Source organism: Barbatula barbatula (genome assembly GCF_947034865.1).
Source record: "Barbatula barbatula genome assembly, chromosome: 1".
NCBI lineage: Eukaryota > Metazoa > Chordata > Actinopteri > Cypriniformes > Nemacheilidae > Barbatula > Barbatula barbatula.
Genome location: NC_136766.1, coordinates 24,356,748 through 24,379,187, shown reverse-complemented (window position 1 = coordinate 24,379,187; position 22,440 = coordinate 24,356,748). Strand labels below are relative to the sequence as shown.

At 39.0% G+C, this 22,440-nt stretch overlaps 1 protein-coding gene across 2 annotated transcripts; it reads left to right on the top strand.

The window, feature by feature from the left end:
• The first annotated feature begins 335 nt into the window (after nucleotides 1–335).
• On the top strand, nucleotides 336–21,860 carry clcn5b (chloride channel, voltage-sensitive 5b). Of its 2 annotated transcripts, XM_079461974.1 has the most exons (13): nucleotides 336–622; nucleotides 1,014–1,145; nucleotides 6,959–7,107; nucleotides 7,184–7,283; nucleotides 7,965–8,152; nucleotides 9,730–9,852; nucleotides 11,657–11,863; nucleotides 12,218–12,298; nucleotides 14,728–15,294; nucleotides 15,537–15,723; nucleotides 16,623–17,021; nucleotides 17,399–17,615; nucleotides 19,297–21,860. In XM_079461974.1, the coding sequence occupies exons 2-13, from the start codon at nucleotides 1,022–1,024 to the stop codon at nucleotides 19,385–19,387; spliced, it is 2,433 nt and encodes an 810-aa protein (XP_079318100.1). In that variant the 5' UTR covers nucleotides 336–622; nucleotides 1,014–1,021; the 3' UTR covers nucleotides 19,388–21,860. The 2 variants fall into 2 exon arrangements, with proteins under 2 accessions (XP_079318100.1, XP_079318101.1); XM_079461975.1 differs by lacking the exon at nucleotides 336–622 and having other exon boundaries at nucleotides 903–1,145.
• The last annotated feature ends 580 nt before the right edge of the window (nucleotides 21,861–22,440 follow it).

Here is a 22,440-nt window from a genome sequence, read left to right as displayed (position 1 = left end):
TATGGGAACGTGAGCAACAAGTTCGCTACAATAAGCCATTTCACAGTTGGGTTCAATTCTTGAGTCTTTTTTGCCCATCAATACAAACACATAACTAATCTTGACTGAGGGTCATAATTCTTGCATTGAATTCAATTTGTGTTCATTTTGTGGTCTTTCAATACGAGTTATGAAAGTGTCGGATGTGAATCATAAATCATGAGTTGAGTGAAAATTATTATGAAGGGAAAAAAACGTCATGTTTTATAGTTATAAAACATATGTAAATTTAAAGGAAATGCCTCCTCTCAAACTCCCAGGACGTTGGGTGGCGCTATAAACCAAGAGTTTGGGTTAAACTGAACGTTTAAGAAGTAAAGAGACGTTAAGCTAAAAACATCAGATCAGCGTCCCCTCCGGACCACATCAGACCGTGAGGTCCCGTGCGATGGGATTTTAAACGTCCGTTTTGAAGAGACTTTGAGATGGATGTACCGGGTGAACAGTGACGCGCGGACCTTACTGGAAGCCGGTGAACGTGTTACGTAGACATTTCCTAAAACCGAGACTTTAAAATCCCGATCACAAGACCTGCGGAGGCTCAAGTCAAGTACTGGTGACCGCTTGCCAAAACTCCGAAGAGGTACGTGTTCCTATATCGTCATTTAAGTGATCTTCGTAGGCTTCATCATAGTGCACAAACGAATCTAGTTTGCTGCGAAGTTATGTTAAGTGAAAGTTACGTGTCCCGTGACGACTATAGAAACAGACTGAATGGAGACCGCGATGCATCTGTCAACGCAAAAATGTTCATCGTTTGTAAAAGCGAGTCGTTCATGCAAGTTTGCACGAGTTTGTTTGTAAGCAGCTGTCTCGCACAGAGGAAGAGATACTTTGTTTCAGTCTGATCACATCTGAAGTTGTCTTAGACCTGTCAGTCAGTCAGTCAGTCTGACATCACAACACATCCTCATAATAACAGCGTCACTTATTCAATGATATACTAGTCATTTGTGTTTTCTGTGCTCCGACAGGTCAAACGATGGACAACGAGGGATTTTACGGCGATCATTATAACGGTGTTAGCAGCGATGATGAGTTGGTGGATATCTCGGATGTCTCGGTTGACTTCAGTGAAGATGTGCCGCCTCTGGACTTCAGCGCCGGTAGGGACTGCACGAGTGGCGTTGATATCACTGATCACTGTGCGCTTATTATTATAAACATGTTTGCGTGCCGGTTTTTTAGATGGTACTTTTTAAACATACAGCTCATCATTGTAGTGCATGTAGTGATGTTGATCTTGTCCGTGTGGACATCTGCGTAGATACAGATGATGTTGATGTGATGTCACAAACAAGTCGTTATTCAGGGAAGTTCCCCGAATTGTATTGCACAACTTGTTCTCTGTTCCCCACTTCACCATTGCTGTGCTTCAGTAACTGAGAAAAGTATTCCTAGTGTCGACATAACATTAACTTTAAAGCAAAGAATCCCAAGATCTGCCCAAAATGTTCTTGGGTAGCACCATGGTTCAGCGATGGTATCAGATGGTGATGCAGCATCATGTCCCTGTTTCTTTAAAAAGCTCTCGATATGTTAAAAACAAGAATGTTTTTAATGTTCGTTGTTTTTCTTTATTTACTAAGCATTATTTATTTATTCATTTGTGTAATAACACTACCTGCCCAGCACATCTCTACCAGACTATTTTGTGCTTCCAGATAATGACCAAACAATCATAAAAGCAGTTGATCATGTGCCTGCGGCAACATTATCCATTGCGTATGTTTCTGTTTGTTTTCAGTGTTGCGCAAAGAGAAAATAAAGGGGGTCAGATCAATGATATTGATGAAGTGTTCTGGATGGTCTGGTTGATGCAGGGAGATTAGATTAGATTAGATTCAACTTTATTGTCATAACACATATACAAGTACAGTGTAACGAAATGTAGTTTAGGTCTAACCAGAAGTGCAGTTAGCAAGTGCAGGATATACAGTTTGAATAAATACAGAATACAATATGAGAGAATATAATACAGTGGGCATGGACTATAAAAATATTTTGCAGAGATGTAAACAGGGTCAATTCTAAGGTTAACAGCATTATACTGGGTTGTCACTGTACCAGGTAGCTCCTGCATTCGTATCAGACTGATAAAATGGTAAATGTTAGCTGAATGTGTCTGCCAGATAAATACATGTGAATAGAAAACAGCATGTCACATGACCTGTTAGTCAGTATGCTTGCTGATATGTATCAGCACAGGAAACGTCTTGTCACTGTTTGACTTTTCTGCTTGATCTCCCACACATCTAAAAAGCAGAGTTTCTGAAGGTCAGGCAGTAATAGCCAGACATAATGATTTTTATGACTGGTTTATGACTATGCCAACACAATACAAATAAAAAAAGTCTTTAGCTGTTTCCCAGTGTTGTCTTGCAAGCTGGTGTCTTTGTGGCCTTACGTTCAAATGTGTGTGGCATTGTTTAGAATGGTGCATTCACCTTAGTTTATAATAGGGAGCTAGGGGTATAGTTGTTGAATGATTGAGGAAACAGAGAGAAAGCTGATTGAATCAATCTTTATGATCATGTTTGCTGAACCTTTCCATGTGGAAACCATTGGCAGGTCTTCATAATGTAGGCGATTTCAGGTTTAGATTGTTTGTGGACTGTAACTGTTGGGCCTAATCTCCAGCTAACTGTGTTCAGTCAAACATCAGTATTGAAATGAGCAATACAGCAATATAACATGTGCTAGAGCACTTTACATATTATTGCCTTAAATCTCTTTATTGTTTGTTGTGAGGAATATTTAATTGTTCGTTGCTTTGGATAAAAGCTTCTGCTAAATGCCTTAATGTAAATGTCATATGAGTTGGTTGGTACCAGTGGGCTAGTTTGGTCAGTTGCACGAAGCCACCATATTAGATATCCGATCAGCGAGTGTGGGCATGTTAACTTCCGGTCATATAACACTGAATGTGAAAATAAGGATTTTTGGCCTGCAGATACGAGTGCTTTTTAGATAAAAAGAAGATATAGGAGCGATATGACAGACAATCCTCTGTACATTTCTGAGTACCTTGTTAATGTACTGTATATGGATGTACAGGTGCATCTCAATTAGTTAGAATATTGTGGAAATGGTCAATATCCTTTGTCACTCATTTCAGAAAGTAGGACAAAGTGGACTTCAGAAAACACAGTGGACCAACACTAGCAGATGACATGGCAGCCCAAATCATCACTGACTGTGGAAACTTCACACTGGACTTCAAGCGACATGGATTCTGTTCCTCTCAACTCTTCCTCCAGACTCTGGGACCTTGATTTCCAAATGAAATGCAAAATTTATTTTAATCTGAAAAGAGGACTTTGGTCCACTGTGTTTTCTGAAGTCCACAGTCAACGCAGCCAACTACCAGGACATTTTGGAGCACTTCATGCTTCCTTCTGCTGACAAGCTTTATGGAGATGCTGATTTCATTTTCCAGCAGGACTTGGCACCTGCCCACAGTGCCAAATGTACCAAAAGCTGGTTCAATGACCATGGTGTTACTGTGCCCCCCTGAACTGAAGCCCATAGAGAATCTATAGTCAAGAGGAAGATGAGACACCAGACCCAACAATGCTGATGACCTGAAGGCCGCTATCAAAGCAACCTGGGCTTCCATTACACCGGAGCAGTGCCACAGAATGATTGCCTCCATGCCATGCCGCATTGATGCAGTATTTCATGCAAAAGGTGGCCCAACAGAGTATTGAGTGCATAAAAATGAACATATTCAGAAGCCTGATATTTCTTATGGATCTAATAGAATATTCAAATTTTCTGAGACACTGCATTTTGGGTTTTCATTATCTGTAAGCCATAATAAGATTCAGAATTAAAGGCTTGAAATATTTCACTCTATGTGTAAGTAATCCATATAATATATTGGTTTTACTTTCTGAAATGAGAAAAAATATTTTTCTTTCTGAAAAATATTGACCTTTTTCACAATATTCTAATTGATTGAGAGATGCAACTGTATATGTATACTAGAATATGTTTCAAGACCTGTTTTAAGATCTGAAGGCTCCATGAATCACTTGACGTGATTTATTTGAATTTCTGTTGTTGCAACGGCTCTGGTTTGAATGGCAGTTTACAGTCTGTTGTGGAGGGATAAAAATGCCTGGCCATTGGAAGGTCAGTATAGCTCTACCCCTTTTTTGAGATGCTCAATTGGGTTTAAGTCAGGGCTCTGACTGGGCCGTTCAGCTGAAAAACATCCCCACAGCATGATGCTGCCACCCCCATGCTTCACTGTTGGGACTGTATTGGACAGGTGATGAGCAGTGCCTGGTTTTCTCCACACACACCAATTAGAATGAAGACCAAAAAGTTATGTCTTGGTCTCATCAGACCAGAGAATCTTATTTCTTGGAAATAATAATAAATAATTACCATCTTGGAGTCCTTCAGGTTTATTTTAGCAAACTCCATGCAGGCTTTCATGTGTCTTGCACTTGTGTCGGGCCACTCTGCCATAAAGCCCCGACTGGTGGAGGGCCGCAGTAATGGTTGACTTTCTACAACTTTCTCCCATCTCCCTACTGCATCTCTGGAGCTCAGCCACAGTGATCTTTGGGGTCTTCTTAACCTCTCTCACCAAGGCTCTTCTCCCCCGATAGCTCAGTTTGGCTGGACGGCCAGCTCTAGAAAGGGTTCTGGTCGTACCAAATGTCTTCCATTTAAGGATTATGGAGGCCACTGTGCTCTTAGGAACCTTAAGTGCAGCAGAAATGTTTTTGTAGCCTTGGCCAGATCTGTGCCTTGCCACAATTCTGCCGCTGAGCTCTTCAGGCAGTTCCTTTGACCTCATGATTCTCATTTGCTCTGACATGCCCTGTGAGCTGTAAGGTCTTATATAGACAGGTGTGTGGCTTTCCTACTCAAGTCCAATCAGTATAATCAAACACAGCTGGACTCAAATGAAGGTGTAGAACCATCTAAAGGATGATCAGAAGAAATGGACAGCACCTGATTTACATATGAGTGTCACAGCAAAGGGTCTGACTACTTAGGACCATTTGATATTTCAGTTTTTCTTTTTTAATAAATCTGCACAAATGATGGGGTGCTGTGTGTACATTAATGAGAAAAAAATGAACTTAAATGATTTTAGCAAATGGTTGCAATATAACAAAAGAGTGAAAAATTTAAGGGGGTCTGAATACTTTCCGTATCCACTGTATGTCAGTTTCGTATTTCTATCTAAAAATGGCCATATTTGCCGGCCAAAAATCCCACTTTTCTCATATAGTATTATACGAGCAAAAATAATCCTGCCCACACCTGCTGAACTGAAGTCTAATATGGCTTGCAACCAGCCCATTCGAATAACTTACGCTGAGGCCATTTTTTATCATATTCTAACTGTAATGCCTCTTTTGGTTAATAAAATGCTATATATGTTTGGCAGAACATCCTTACCCCGTCACAGACGTGCACAGACATACAAAGCAATCATTTAATAGGCCTGCTGGTTGATTTAAAAACACCACCACACTTTAAGCATCTTTTCTCCTCTGAATCCAAAGTTCAGTTCAGATTCAAATAGCAGTTTATGGGTTCAAGTCTTAAGGCCTTATTGTCCTTCGGCTATTTGAAGTACTAAACGGTCCAGTATTTTCAGTATAACTTGTTGACTTTCCTTCAAGAAAAAGGACATATTTACACCTCAAATAACTTTTTGTCTCTTTAAAGACAACAGCCAACATTGCCTTTCATTGCAAATAATAACTTCAGATGCTTCAGAGAGCATCTAGTTATTTATAAATAGCATTGTCCATATTGTCATTATTTTCCTCTTACAAAAACTGTTCACACAAATATGAAAATCCTGTCTGAATTTACTCAATTTAAGGTAGTTCCAAACCTGTACGATTTTCTTTGTTCCATGTGACACGAAGGAACTTTTGAAACTATGTAAGGGGACAATATAAGTTAACAAACAAATAATTTAGGGTCAAATATTGTTTTATTTTATTTCCTGTCTATTTTTCCTGTATTTTATTGCTCCACTCCTAATAACCACCTCTCTCTCTCTCTTAAGTATTATGTAAATACATGTGCATATTTAATTTGAACAACTGTTTCAAATTTTATTCAACATTAGTAGTAGTAGTAGTAGTATTACCTAAAAATGTGTTCTCATGTCACGTATATATATATATGTATGTATATATGTAACCCACAACAAATTCCTTGTTTGTCTGCACACACTTGGCTAATAAAGCGGATTCCGATTTTTGCATAAAACATATTATTAGCTAGGAACATACCTGTCATAAATAGCAGTTTTTATGTTAACAATATCAAAATGCCCGTTTGTAGCATAGTACCCTGTACTGTGAGGGCGCATTGTTTTTTGTTGAATCTGAATCTTGAAACCATTTTGAAGGACTGGTGTTTCTGCTTCTACATCTGTCTTACCTGCTGTACTCGTTTGATTAGATGCATTTGACAGAGCTTAAAGTCATGTGTATTCATTTGATCTGACATGAAGAATTTGCATAGTGGAGTTAGCAAATAGGGCATCGTAGCTTTAACAACTGTTTCTCCTATTATTGTTTGATAAGGAAACCATGTACAGTATGCATTTCATGAACGCATGTATTATTATATTAACTTTAAAATACTAGACTACTTTTACTACTTACCACTAAACTGTAACATTTAAGCTTAGAGTACAAAGCTTCTGCTATATGTGCTTCCACAATTTGTCCCCTTTGGAAATCTGACAAATCATCCATTTCACCATTTCTTGTACTTACCACTGAGAAACAAAACCTTATTCTAACCCCAGTACATGCTAACAGCTTTGAATGTCAATGAAATGATGGTCAAATGTAATTTTATTTGCATTCTTGCATTTGCAAGAGTTTACGCGAGTGACCAGTGAGTTTTTCTGTTGTCTTCTTTGCAGGCCGCTGTAAAGTGGAGTGGGTACAGAGCGGTAGTCCTAAACTGATGGATCTACTGGATGAGAATGTTCCTGGAATTGGTACCTATGAGGACTTCAACACCATCGACTGGGTTAGAGAGAAGTCCAAAGACAGAGACCGGCACAGAGAGGTGAGCGAACAATTGATGTACATGTGCAGCCATGTTCTTTGGATCTTACCACTTCAACATTTGGATTTTCCTTCAGATTACCAACAAGAGCAAACAGTCCACACTAGCCCTGCTGCTCAGGGTCACTGATGCTTTCTCCGGTTGGCTTTTAATGCTCCTCATTGGACTCATGTCAGGTCTGCCCAACTCATGCCCTCTTCCTGTTCCTCACTTCCTTCTTACATTTCTCACTTTTTAATTGCAGTCTGACAGAGTAGGTTTTCTGATGAACAACATTATCAGCTAAATTATGATTATACTTTGGATTTTGCAAGACATAAACAACACTGGATCAAAATCACTTCCTGTTTCAGCTTTAAACATTTTTAAATTTCACATTTAAACAGTTTGATTTTATTTTTTTATGTTCTGTTGGTTGTATATTTTATACTGTGTGTGTACTGTTAAGAAATGAAACAGGAAGTGCTTCTGGAATAGTGTTGTTTGCCTTTCATTTGACCTACTACATTAGTCTACAGTAGCAGTATTCATGAAGAATAATAAGTGACTAGGTATTTAAACAAACATAAACAAAACAAGTATTAGATTAAAGTATCAAATGCTATTAGGTTTCTAAACAATCGTCTGACTTGCATTAAAGAAGGGTCCACAGCCATCTTTATCTAAGTATACTTCTCGGAACACTTTAGCAACCACATAGGACCGACCTGACACCCCACTATTGTTTAGCAGAGGCCATCACTACTCACACTTCTTCAGAAAATGTAAAAATGTAGTTTTATTATGAGAAGTTTGATGGATCACTGCGCATCACGTTGTGATTTGAAGGTGTTCTGTGTCCCTCTCTCCCCCCTCAGGGGCTTTGGCTGGAGGTATAGACATTGCTGCCCATTGGATGACAGACCTGAAGGATGGCGTGTGCCTTAACGGGTTCTGGTTTAATCATGAACACTGTTGCTGGACATCCAATGAAACCACTTTTCAGGAAAGAGACAAGTGCCCTCAGTGGAGAAGCTGGGCGGAGCTCATGTTTGGAGTCAATGAGGTGAGTTTTATAATCCACGGTACATGCGGACCCTGGGTGAAAATTTGACATGTGAAGTAAATCATTCCACATCGTCATTTGGTGGTTTGTTGCTTTAAATATCTTATTTGAGATTCCAACACTTGTTCTTATTTCATTTGCGTGGGAAAAGGAGTTTATTTTATTATTGATCATTCATCATCAAGTTGATGGATGATGTGCCGATGTATTTGTTGTGTCTTTTTGTCTTTGTGGTCTGACTATGGTAATAATTATCCCAAATCAGCCGAATCCCAGTTTACAGTAATTTCCAGGATTTTCTGATGAATTTTATGAGTTAGGGTTCTGAGAAGCCTGAATGAAATGGAATCCAGCTGCCTCCCTTCCTGTGGATTACAGCCATGTGTGCTTGTGTAACCTTTTCATTCTTCAGCAGGACTATCGCCACCTTCTGGTTTGACAAAGAAGCTGCAATACCAATTTGAAGAAATGGCACAGCACAGGAAATTCTTAGCATAATCATTATTTTATAAACCACGTCTAAAGCATGTGCAAACCCATTGCCAACAAAACAGGCATAGGACTAAGTTTCACTTACCGCGTGGGTAGTTTGTCAAGCATTGTAAAGAAGACAGAATGCATGAAACACCATTGCACATCCCCTTTAAAGAAGTAGTTCACCCAAAACGTAACATTCTGTCTTCATTTACTCGCCCTTTTGTCATTTCAAACCTGTATGACTTTCTTTCTTCTGCAAAACACCAAAAATATATATTTTGAAAAATGTTGTTAACTGGACCCCATTCACTTGCATTGGTTCTGTGTCCTCCTGTTCATACAATAGAAGTGAATGGGGGCCGGTGCTGTTTGGTTATCCCAAGTTTTTTCAAAATATCTTCTTTTGTGTTCTGCGGAAGAAAGAAAGTCATAAATGTATGAAATGACAAGAGAGTGAGTAAATGATGACAGAATTGTCCTTTTTGGGTGAACTATCCCTTTGAAGGTGTTTCTATAGTTATTGTTCAATAGTATCATTTGTCAATATTAATCTTCCGCAATTCTTATGATCTGTTTGTAAATATAGCTTTACTAGCAGTGACGAAGTAATCTATAATCTATATGTAAATCTATAAGCAGTAATGGCCATTGCTTATATTTTATATTGTATTACCTAGAGACGGTTTAATCGGATACACAAACCTGGCCTGAAGTTAACTTGCAGTCAGTGTTTGGTTCAAATATAACAATTTATTTATATGCATATTCTATCGTAGACTATTTGTATTAAATTAAATTAAAACTACAGTTATTCATTCTTTGCAGAGGACAACCGGAAGTTAAGTTTGGGCCACATAACATTTGTTTATGTTGTTGCTGCTGAAACAGTCTATTGTAAAGCTTTCAAAGGTTCTTTTATAACCCCCATATTTATTTTCAACACCCTGGTTAAAAGATTGAATGTTTTGATGTTTTAAATGTTTTAATCTTATTCACAGCTATCGGCTCAGAAAAAAGGGCTTGTGTTTGAATAAGTCCTGTAGGTGGTGACAGTGTATAAGGCCTTTACCCATCCGCTTTATTCTGTGTGTGTCCTGCAGGGGGCCAGTGCATACGTGGTGAATTATCTGATGTATGTGTGCTGGGCTCTTTTCTTTGCCTTCCTGGCAGTGAGTCTTGTCAGAGCTTTTGCCCCGTACGCCTGCGGTTCAGGAATACCAGAGGTGAGACACAATCACTCTCACACCTGTATCATATGCTTTGTTTTGATTTTCCCATCATGCAACTTTCCACCAGCCATAGTATATTTACGTTAAGGATTCTCTTTATGAAGTTTTGAATGTTATCAATAAACTTTGATAATAGATCAAAGAAACATAGATCAAATTACATTATTGCCACTATACACGTGAGTTTACTGCAAATGAACATTCTTTACGGTCCACTGACATTGCAGTCATGTAGTAACAGTATTTACAAGGTTTACAGAAAACACAATGTACTGGCAGCACACTGTACACAAAATGCACAGCTAAACACATGTAGAATGACATTATTTACAATTATTGACATTTATTATACAAGCAAAAATCGAATCACATTTGTTGTCACAACAAAGCTTTTCAAATCTATTGTATAAACTGTGTGTGAAACAGAAAAGCTGTTTTAAAGCCACAGGAAATATTGCTTTGATTTAGTTTATCGATTTACTATTTGTTTCTTTTTAAATAAAATCTATTCATGGCATTATTTTGAGAACATCTAAGTAGTGCCTAAAACATCTTAGTGTCAAGGGTGGTTGTTCTGAGCGTCTTGGAGATGTTGCCCCATTTTTTCTTATACTTTCACCGTACTTTAAATGAAATATGACATGAGGTCCTTTTAATAGTTTCCTGTGGGGTGTCTGTGGGGTGTCAGTGACATAGAACAGTCACTGACACCCCCCATAGGGGGAGGTACTGTATGTAGTACTGAAATGAACATTCATACACTTGTCTATGGGTAGTCAGAATCCACTGTTGTCTAAAAAAAGTATATTTTGTAGACAGATACAGTGCTGTGTTAAAGGTTTGTAAAGATCTGAAGTTGCATGAGCATGTGTGGCCAGGCTGTCTCAACATCCCGCCTGAAGCTCTTTACCGTGTAAATCTCTCCCTCTCTCTGGTCTGAATATAACAGAACAGAGACAGAAACAGACAACTTCTGTTGTTGATGGGAAGCTGGAAGTTCAATAGAGTAAAAGCAGACACAGCCAGATGTCTTGTTCTCTGCTGTGCTTTTAAAGGTGAAGTGTGTTGTATTATACCACAAGCATCAAATTGATCACCATTATTTGAACTGAATAATGGTGCTTTTCTAACACACCAAAGCCCACAGGCTGTGCATCACTGTTATTATTTTTCTGTTTTGTTTTCTCAAGAGAACACTTGAACTTGTTTTATAGCTTCTGTGGGCAATATGAAATATGCTTCAAGACATTAGTTCTGAGTCGTGCTTGCTCATCAACCGCGAAGTTTTAAGTATTGAAATTCTGTTACTGCCCTGTGTGCTATGAACATCCGTGAAAACTCAAATCTACTTTTTTAACCAAATAATCACCACCTAGCAACAGTCCTGCAAACATCCAAAACACAATAACAGCTGTGAGCCAGACATTAGTAGACATTTTCTTCCGAGTGAAGCGAGAACAGACAGACAGTTGGAATGATTCATATCAGCGCATTACACTTTCCCTCACTTTTACAGTTTTATTTCATGTTTTCAGTTGTTTATAATGTTTTCAGCCAAAGTGCCTTCTGCACTCCCAACTTGGCAGGGACGACAGTCTAGTATCGTATTGATATTACTGACCTAGATTATTACAGCGTGCATGAGATGTCAGGTCAGATTTATGGCTGGCTTTAATGGTTGTTCTAAAAATGATCCTTTTCCTCCAAGACATGCCAAGAATGTCTGCTTCAATGAATAAAAACAGTTCCACAAGTCTATTTCAGGGAAATGACCAGTTATCTCTCTATATTCTTGCAGATCAAGACCATCCTGAGTGGTTTTATAATCCGAGGGTACCTGGGAAAGTGGACTCTGATCATAAAGACCATCACACTGGTGTTGGCCGTCTCTTCTGGCCTCAGTCTGGGAAAAGAGGGACCGCTGGTCCATGTCGCCTGCTGCTGCGCAAATATCCTCTGCCATTTCTTCACCAAATACAGTCGAAACGAGGCCAAGAGACGAGAGGTGAGAGGAACTGGGAAATAGATAAGGAGAGGAGGAATGGAGTGATGTGGAGATAAGGAAAATGGAGTGTGGGATAGAATGAGGAAAAATTACAAGTGATGCAGAGGGTATTTTGTGTCTTGGATCAAAACTTGTAATGTAATACATTGCTTCTTGGCCTCTGTTAGTTGAAGTGCTGAAAGTTACCAGTTGCCAATTTGGTCGGGCCAGAATTTTTCTCGGCTGTTCGCCTGACACAACATGTCTGTATTATTTATTGTGTTCATGAGTCAGTGAGGATGGACGTGCTTTTATTATGCATTTCAGTTGACAATTTGACATGGATTGTAACAGATGTAAATATGTGCGTATCAGGTTTTGTCTGCAGCGTCTGCAGTGGGTGTGTCAGTTGCATTTGGTGCTCCTATTGGAGGGGTGTTGTTCAGTCTGGAGGAGGTAAACACTTTTCATTTCATGTTCTAGCTCTTTTTGATCAATTCCATAGATTCGTATGTATTTATTACACAATTGTTTATTTTCTGCTTCACTACCTATTCTGATTGTGTCCATAGCATTTTATGATTTTTATTTAATGCTACAGGTCAATGACAAATAAATGTGTCCATGAACTTGAAAAGTATATTATATAGAATATATCGAGGTTTGGGTATCGTTTGAATTTGATTGATTCCGAATCAGATTCTGCTTCCCAGTTTCAATTCCACAGTTTAAGTACAACTTTTAGATATTAACCTGTATAGTCATTTAGCCTATATATTTATGAGCAATGTTTTGTGTATATATGGGTGTTTCTGCAACTGCGAGCACTTAAGTCCCAGCAGTGAAATTTTAGATTTATGTCAAAACTTTATAAATATATTCACAGTGTCATCACACACCTTGAACAAATATATAATTGATGATTAATGTTATTTTAATATAAAATGATATAGCATATTTAGGTCCAAACACTGTTTTTGTTCATATCCCACAAGAATATAAAGATATGTAAAATAAGCTAATTTAATAACAATTTGACATTATTTCAAATATAATTGTTTAATATACATATTAATTTACAGCATCGTAAATGTTTTTGTTTATTTTGCTGTAAATTTTATGAAATAAATGTGCCTGTCCCACACTTTCGAGTCCTTACCGCAACAATGAAAAAAGGCTTTTATAATGAAGTTTTATCAAAGACAAACAAGTCCAGTTTCTATGGAAACAGAAATCACCACATGATCACATTGCTGACAGATTAGGCCACCTAGGTAAATATCATCTTTTCTATGTAAGTATTTATTGTGTGTCCATACCCTACAGCTTAGTAATTCTGTACTTTGCGTGTCATTTTAAAAATAATTGTATATTACTGTATAAGTGTGTATATTAAGATGCTATGAGTCAAAACTACTCTAGTAAACCTTACGAGCTGCCAATTAGCTGCAATATTAGCAAAAAAGTCATTTTCGCAACTTGTCTTTACCGCAGAACATTTTAAAGGTATTCCTTTCTCTGAACATAGTTTAACTACATCATGGTTAAACTGTATTTACTCGAATGAAACTTTGGTCAAATTCTGGTTCCTGTGCTTTATCAAAATTTAACACAAGCATATTTCTGAAAATATGCACACAGGAATTGATATGAGAATAGACATTTTTATTTTCAAATATCCGAATCCCAACCTTTCAAATCCGATTCCAAATTTGAATTGACTTTCAATTCCCAACCCTTTATATGTATGTGCACCTTGAATAGAATCAAACTAAATGTGAGGGCCTCGAGACGATGAATACTTAATTTGTATTAGGAGCTGGGTGATCTTAGATATGATCGATGTCCTGAAGATATTATATAATTACAGAATACTGTGAATATCACATATTGTTCAAAATTAATATTAATGTGCCGAAGAGATTCATTTCACTCTTCTTTTTTTGATCCCATAGAAAGCACAAAACATAGCTTGTCATTATCAAAATGGCAATAGCAAATGGATGATGAATTAGTGCCAATAGAAGGCATCCGTAATATGGGGATGGTTTTGTTTGCAAAAAACAAATAGGAGCCTGAACAAAATACAACAATCTTTTTCAGCATCTCAAGCTGAATTTTTACATTTGTTAAAGTGAAGTTCATCCATAAATGAAAATTCCATCATCAAGAATGTTGGCAGCTGAACAACCGTGGTTCCCATTCGCTTCTATTGTATGGACACAAAACCAATGTAACTCAATGGGTATCGCCCTTGTTCTGTTAACATATTTTGAACATTCTTCAAAATATCTTCCTTTGTGTTCTGCAGAAGAAAGTCGGTAACACTTCAGTATAGGGGGAAATTCTCACTATTAACTAGTTATTAGTAGAATGCCTATTATTGGCATATTGGCTGTTTATTAGTACTTATAAAGCACATATTCTGCATGACCATGTTCTACATCCCTAATCCTACCCAATACCTAAACCTAACAACTACCTTACTTGCTATTAATAAGCAACAAATTAAGAGTTTATTGGGGGAAAAGTCATAGTTGTTGGATTGTTAATAGCGAGAATTGCCCCCTTTATTGAAGTGTGACCAGAAAGTCATACAGGTTTGAAATGACAAGAGAGTAAGTAAATGATGACAGAATTTTCATCTTTGGGTGAACTATCACTTTAATTTAAGTAGTTAGTAGTCACTAGATCAACGTTTTTACTGTGTTTTTGCATTAAACATTTTAAATTCTCTTTCAAAATCATGCCTTCAAAATCTCTTTAATGCTTTAATGCTGCATCAATAATGCTTATGTAATGTACTGTCTGAATCAGCATGTAACATTAACTTTTTTTTAAGATTTACAGATCTTTCCCTCTCTTACATTTATTCATTCTTTCAGGTCAGCTACTACTTCCCTCTGAAGACTCTCTGGCGTTCGTTCTTCGCCGCTCTAGTTGCTGCGTTCACGCTTCGCTCCATCAATCCCTTCGGCAACAGTCGCTTAGTCCTCTTCTACGTGGAGTTCCACACACCCTGGCATCTTTTAGAGCTCTTACCTTTCATTCTTCTGGGCATCTTCGGTGGTCTCTGGGGGGCTTTCTTCATTCGAGCTAACATTGCCTGGTGTCGTAAACGGAAGACCACTCGGCTTGGCCACTACCCTGTGCTGGAGGTTCTGGTGGTGACGCTGGCCACAGCGCTGCTAGCGTTTCCAAACGAATACACGCGGATGAGCAGCAGTGAACTCATCTCTGAACTCTTCAATGACTGTGGTCTGATGGACTCTTCTAAGCTTTGCGAATACACCGGCAAAAGCGGAAAGGTTCTTGGAAATGTTACCGCTGTCAATGGCTCTAATGGGTTGGGAGACCGACCAGCGGGATCAGGGCTCTATACGGCTGTGTGGCAGCTAGTGCTTGCTCTGCTCTTCAAGATGTTCATCACTGTGGTTACATTTGGCATGAAGGTAAGGAACCTTTTGCTGTAGATGTACGAAGTAGAGGGATATAATAAATATGCTATAAATGCTAAACAGACGATAAATAAAACTTTTTGGAGCTCTCGTGTGGGTTGAATTTCAAGGAAATTCATGTGCTCATAAAATGTATAGCTTGAAAATCTTTTCAGTTTAAAGTGTCTACCAAATGCTGAAATATCCATTAAAGGTTAATGTTCATCCTTTCCTTTTGTTCCCCCATCTCTCTTCAGGTGCCATCGGGACTGTTCATACCCAGTATGGCGGTGGGTGCAATAGCTGGAAGACTTCTTGGTGTGGCCATGGAGCAGCTGGCCATCTCCCACCATGACTGGCCGGTTTTCAGAGGCTGGTGCTCTCCCGGAGCAGACTGCATCACTCCAGGCCTGTACGCCATGGTGGGCGCGGCAGCCTGTCTGGGTGAGGGGTGATTCAGCCGCATTATGTGTGTAATTGACTGATTCATTTTCCAGATGGTTTATTTTTCAGTTCTCAATTGAACCAAATTGCCTTGTGCCGTCTTCCGTGCAGTAGAAGTATTTAAAGGGGATTTTCTGGAGCGTTGAATGACCTTCCTGTGTGCTTGGCTGTATCACACTTTTAATTAGTTATTTTCTTTTATACATCCTAATTATGTGATGGTTGGTAAGGCTTGTCACACTATCGCTCAGGAAACACAGAAGAAAGTAATGAGTGTTGGTGAGTGACTCATGCTGTAGTTTCCCCCTAGTCAGACCTGCAAAAATGAAAACTGCAGTAAAACACGCCAAAAAAAAGCTATTTTAGTAAAAGAGAACCCAATCCATTTACAGCCACGGATAGTTCACACAACATTTTTTATTCTATCATAATGCTCTCCCCCTCGAGTTGTCCAAACAGTTCTGCGGCACTATTGACTACCAACCATATAGGAAAATAAATGTTCAAAATAACAAAACAGATGCAGTGTTTGCAGGTCTTGTGTACTGCAAAGAAAGAAAACACGTTCATATTCATATTTTAATAACAAATCTAATGTTGAACATGTACTTTAGGATCAGTTCAAAATCTAATATGTGATGAAACAAGTCTTTTTTTCTTAGTCTTTGACATCGCTGTTGCGTGACTTTGTCATTCCTGAGGTTTGTTTCTGGACTGGAATATCCTAAATAGATTCAGAAATGCTTATTAAAGGCAAAACTGTATATCTGAATTAATATACAAATATGAAATATATATTTGATACACTTTTACACACTTTACTTTGTGGTAGAAGCTATTATACTGCTGCAGCGTAAATCCGACTAACAGGAAACTGTTTTTCTCATTTCCCGCTCCAGGTGGTGTGACCCGGATGACCGTCTCTCTGGTGGTCATCATGTTCGAGCTGACGGGCGGTTTAGAATACATCGTGCCCCTCATGGCTGCCGCTATGACCAGCAAATGGGTTGCGGACGCTCTGGGTCGTGAGGGCATCTACGAAGCTCACATCCGTCTCAACGGTTATCCCTTCCTGGAGCCAAAAGAGGAATTCCACCACAAGACTCTTGCCGTAGATGTGATGAGGCCACAGCGGAGCGACCCGCCTCTCTCTGTGTTAAGAGAAAGCGGAATGACGGTGGAAGACGTGGAGAGGCTGATCTCAGACACCACCTACAGTGGCTTTCCTGTGGTGATCACCCAGGAGTCGCAGAGACTGGTGGGCTTTGTATTGAGGAAGGATCTGGTTATATCTTTAGGTATGTATTTGCATGCCCGGCTCCACGTTCATTTAAAACAAATCATCAACTAAAGTTGTGCAGTTGTGATATTTTCAAAGAATTCTCACAGGATATCTTGGTTACTCGCTACTAAATATCTCAAGCTAAACTCTATCAAAAGATCTTGTAAACTTTGTCCGTCTGGCGCCTTTTAAATGCAACTTTGTTGTCTGGCTCGCTGATATAAACTTCCAGAATGTTTAAAAGCAGCCGGCTAATCAGATTGGAACCGTAAGTTCAGTCTGTTCTTGTCATATTAGTGTTTCATTTCCCTCAGTAATGAATTTTTTTGTTCTTGTTTTAAGAGTCTTGTTTATGCAACTAACTTCATTTTCTTTCTTCACTTTTCTGATCAGAAAATGCTCAGAGATATCAAAACGGTGTTGTCAGTGTGTCTGCAGTACTGTTCACTGAATGTGATCCGGACTCATCGCCAAACGCTCCCCCTGCAGTAAAACTGCACAGCATTCTAGACCTCAGCCCCTTTACTGTAACTGTGCACACGCCCATGGAAACCGTGGTGGACATCTTCCGTAAGCTCGGCCTGCGGCAGTGTCTGGTCAGACAGAATGGGTGAGTGTGTGGATCTGTGTGTGGTTTGTACAAGGCGGTGGATACGTGAGATATGTGATCAGGGCAGATTTTTCTGCTTTCTCTGCACACATCATAGGCAGGAGGTTGTAATTTGCGTAATGTTGTTGCATCCAGAATCAAATAAACAAAAGATTTATATTTGACTGCATTTATCTGTACATGCCATTCATGAGACCAGTCTGTTTGTGGCATAATTAGGATTCTATACAATCTCCCAATTTAATGTTTGTGTTTTAAAGGTTACATTAAATAAAAATCATTAACTTTATAAAAAGAACTGATATCATAAAACTATACAATCGAATACCAGTCTATTAAAAGTCCTTTCCGAATGTCCAAATGTGCTGTTTTTCAGGAAATGGCAAAACTGTTGGTTATATTTAAATGCTTAAATAATGTGTTGTCAAAGTTGATGCTTTTTATTTGTTAGACATTTTGAAAAGAAATGAAGGGTGACCTAATAATAATGATTTATGGCACAAAAACCCGAAATATGGAGATATGAGGCTTTAGAAGGACAGCAGCAATATGTTTCTCTCTATGTACCTTGCTCACACATACATAAACACTTTACACAAACAGGAACATTTTATCTGCCAGGTAGTAAAACCCGGTATTTGCAAAAGGATTCTGTCACATTCTGTCACATTCCATGCAAAACAGTACATTTTGTTTTTATGCCTGGATTTCGTGATTCTGTGTGCGTTTTCAGCATCGTGAAAATCATAGGGCCTTGCATATTATACCTCTGACAACATCCCTTAGACCCCCTGTGATCTCTCTGTCAGTCATAGGAATCATTATCTGCCATGATCATTGGAGCATTTATTGTTTTAAAACCAGCTTCATATTGTACTTTATTGTTTCAAAGCATCTTCACAAATAAGTACAATATAAGAAGTACTATACAAATAGAACCAACTGGATCGTGTGTAGAATTAATTGAATAAAACTGTCTCAACAGCCTTATAATGGGGATTTTTTCCCTCAGTATGTTGAAAGTCCATACTGGTTTTCTTGTCTTTTGTTTTCACAAAGGTTACAAAAACCATTCCTGCCATATTTGTTCAAAAACAGCTGAAACTGATTCTCCCTACAGTTGTTTTTCTTTTCAAGTGCATGTGTGCGTTAATCGACTCCTTATGTTGAGCAGATCAAATGGACTTTGTTATCCACCCTTATTCTATCTAGCACAATAAAAGTGAATTGCACAGAATAGAGAACATACACGCACAGGTTTGTTTTAGTGTTTAAGAGCATCTCATAGATGTATAGTCGCATACCAGACTAATGATGTTTTCTGTCCCCCAAATCCTCACACAATAAAATATTAGATTTGAAGTAAAACATAATTTGGCTGATATATAAGGTGTGTACTGTTATTGAGGACTGCTTTAAATGTTAAGGTTTTTTTGTGTGAAAGTATTCTCTAGAGTTTCACTGTTACTAGCGTAGCTAAACCTAAGACACACAATGTTGTACACACATCATATTCATATTCTCTCCCATGCACACAAGTAGCCCATCTGTTTAATTTAGTTTCGTATTATACAGTATTTGTGTCAGTTGAGAGATCAGTGAATTTGTATAAACTTAAACTGTCATTTTTTTCTCCTGTCTCTCTCTCTCTCTCTCTCTCTCTCTCTCTCTCTGTTATTAGGCGTTTGCTGGGAATCATTACTAAAAAGGACATTCTGAAACACATGGCGCAGATGGCCAACAGAGACCCAGATTCTATCCTTTTCAACTAAAGACTGCCAGTATGCATTAGAAATAACACACCCCCCACATAATACGCACGCACGCCAAGAGGGCTGAATTATTTGGGGATGAGGATGATGCTACATCTGTGTGTGTGTTTATTACGAAAAGGTGCGAGAGTGGCCTGGAGCGGCGTTTTGCTGCAGTACAACATGGACGTGTTTCAACAGGAGCTCGAGGTTCGATGGAACATTAGTTTATCCTGACACAGTTGATGTAAAAGTGTTGTCCTCTCATATTAACCCTAAAACGAACCATCAGGACTCGTGTACCTCACCTAACTTCCTGTGAACAACAAATGTTTTTTTGTACTCGCACGTGGAGTCGACGGGTCTTTTTTAAACTGTTTATTTATTTATGGTGCACTTGTCATCCCTGGAGGGGTGTCTGACCTGAAGAGGAACTTCAGTAGGGTGAGAACATTCCTGAGATGATCTGATGATGTCGTGCCCGAACCTGTGTGTGTTAAGCGATCCCTGTGGGAATACATCCTTTTGTATTGAAATGCATTTGATTGAATGGCGAAGTTAGTGTATCATATTAGAAAATTGCACATTGCTCTCATACACACTAACAAAATGCTCTCGGTAGACCGGTTACTCACCCTGAAGATGTCAAAAAGGGTGTTTTGAAGATCTAGTGTTTATGTCAGTGGACATCAGCCAGTGTTGATTTTAAAGGTGCCTTAACGTCATGCATTATATTGAAGTAACCTGCTTGCCTTTTTTGTCCTTCGCATTGTTTTCTCTCACAACACTGAGCCTATTGGTCTTGAGCTGTGGCACACTTTGTCCAAAATGTAACTATGCAATGACTACAATATTTTCCAATTTCTAACCAGCTGCAGTTTTTAATTGTAAACACCAGGGGTCAGTATGTAACAGTGTTACTGTTCTTTACATGCGTCATTGACTCTTGGCCGGGTGTGTATATAGGGTGGACTACAGCATGCTTGCACGCTTTGGGGACTCTTGACAATCCCTTGACGTCTCTGTACTGATGTCTGAGCGTCCGGACCCCTCGGTGCTCTCTCTGATGATGTGATGATGATGACTCCGCACCTGTTCACACTGAGATTCTGTTACGTCCACTGCATTTCTCATGATGACCGTGATGGTGTCCTCAAGCGACCTCTGTGAAGCATCTCATCACACCTCCCTTGCTCATTCATGAGGATCAGATCGTGACACAAGATTCTCCCTGTACACAAAGGGCCGAACCCTTGATTTTTATGTACCGCAGTCCCCTTCCTTGGCATTCTTGCTCGACCCTCTCCGCCCTTTCGTTTCTGACCTTGATTATGGCCTATTGAACGTCTTTTCGTGCCTGTTCTAATCACCCTCCAGCTTTCTCTTCGCCTGCTCGCCGTAATTCCCGAGAGCTGGATTCGGGGCAGGGAGGTCGTAGAGGGCTATTGTTCCCCTTCGCTCCTGGTTGTCTGGGCTCCCGGTCGCCAGGATGTCCCCCGACCGCTTCCATCGGAGCACAGCCACGCAGCCCAGACCGCCTTCCACTCTTAGAAAGGCAATTTCCGGTGTTTAAACAACGGCCAATTCTACGCTGTTATAATAGAGCAGTTGGAAAAAATCTTGAGCTCTGATTACTCAAAGAAAAGGTGTGTGTGTACAGTATATGTGTGTATTTGTATGGGGACGGGGGGATTACACCTTTCATTTCGGCCTCCTAGGAAAACATGGGAATATGGAAGCAAAGGAGGAAAGGTTAATTAAACAGTGTTCAGTGGTCGCTGGAAGGGTCCTTTCACAAAGGGTCCCCTCTGTGTCACACGGAGGTTATTGGAGAGACTTGGCAGGAAGGGCTTGCGCTCATTCCTGCAGTCCGGGTGGGTGCTGAGCCGATCTGCGCTGTAACCCAACACTTGATTGGTGTATAAGGATCCGAGCCAGGACCGAATGAAATGCAGTAATGTAAAACAGGACATGCCATAGACTGCTACGTTCTTATCTACAGAACATTTGCTTCCACCTTCTGTGTGAATTTGGGCTTTAATACTTTGTCTTTAAATCGCTGGCAAAACTTCACCTGTTAGAAGTAACTGCTGGTCAACAACAGGCTGTTTAAACTCAGAAAAGTAAACTGGTGTCGTTTACTTGAGAATGTGCCTGCCATGCCTATGCAAATACACAGTTTAGGAAGGACAAATGCTAAACTTTTTTAAGGGTGTCGAGCACGTTTACGATGTTGATCTGAAGAAACGTGAATGTTTTTTTTCTCGCCCAAAAGTGATACAGATTTACCGCATTGCATAACAAGAAATATAAATATGCATAATAATATATTCCAAAGCAGTCCATTTTTAACACAACTGAGACGTGTTAACTTTAATATGCATTTATTTTGCACAAAGAATGTATTCTATTGCAGTGTTTGTACATGTCTGTAACATATTGTCAAATGAACTTTTTCACACCTGTGTCAATTTGAATAAATGGGAGTTTTGCATTCCATGTGAGGGCCTCTTTAACTCAACTGTAAAATAATAAATATTTATGTCACACATTAAATTGTGCGGAAAATCACATAATAAAATATGTAAGACTTGAGGAGAAATACATTGCAAAAATATGAAATTCAAACATTTATTGCCCATAGTTCCATAGTTTGCCCGTACAGACTTCCGTTCATTTAGAGATTTAGAGGACATTGCTGAGGGGCTTCCGAAACATCCGAGGATTGTAGGAGTCTCATCTTAGTATTTTTTATATTTGTTCAGGCACGCTTTTACCTTTTGAAGGAAACTTTATTACATGGATTATTTTCTTTTGTTAAAACGGTTGCTTGCAACAATGTTTTGCTAATGATACAGATGCAGGAACATTCAGACTTAATAATAACAATTTGCTAAGCACTATTAACTTCCCTGGTTTATAACAATATTTAAATCTTTTTATTAATCCTTTATAATTCTGTTTTTGGCACAGGTTGATTCTGCTGTATTGGTGGTGTTTTCAAAAGCAAGCATAAAAATTTCTGTTGCCCATAAAACAAACCACTAATCTTAAGTATTTAACTTTGGCACATG

What these genes read in the sequence shown, in the direction of transcription:
- clcn5b (XM_079461974.1), top strand. Translation starts at nt 1,022, where the DNA reads ATGGACAACGAGGGATTTTACGGCGATCATTATAACGGTGTTAGCAGC. An exon ending in ACGAGGCCAAGAGACGAGAG is followed by an intron (nt 11,864 to 12,217) that starts GTGAGAGGAACT and finishes TGTGCGTATCAG; the next exon opens with GTTTTGTCTGCAGCGTCTGC. An exon ending in TGTTGTTCAGTCTGGAGGAG is followed by an intron (nt 12,299 to 14,727) that starts GTAAACACTTTT and finishes TCATTCTTTCAG; the next exon opens with GTCAGCTACTACTTCCCTCT.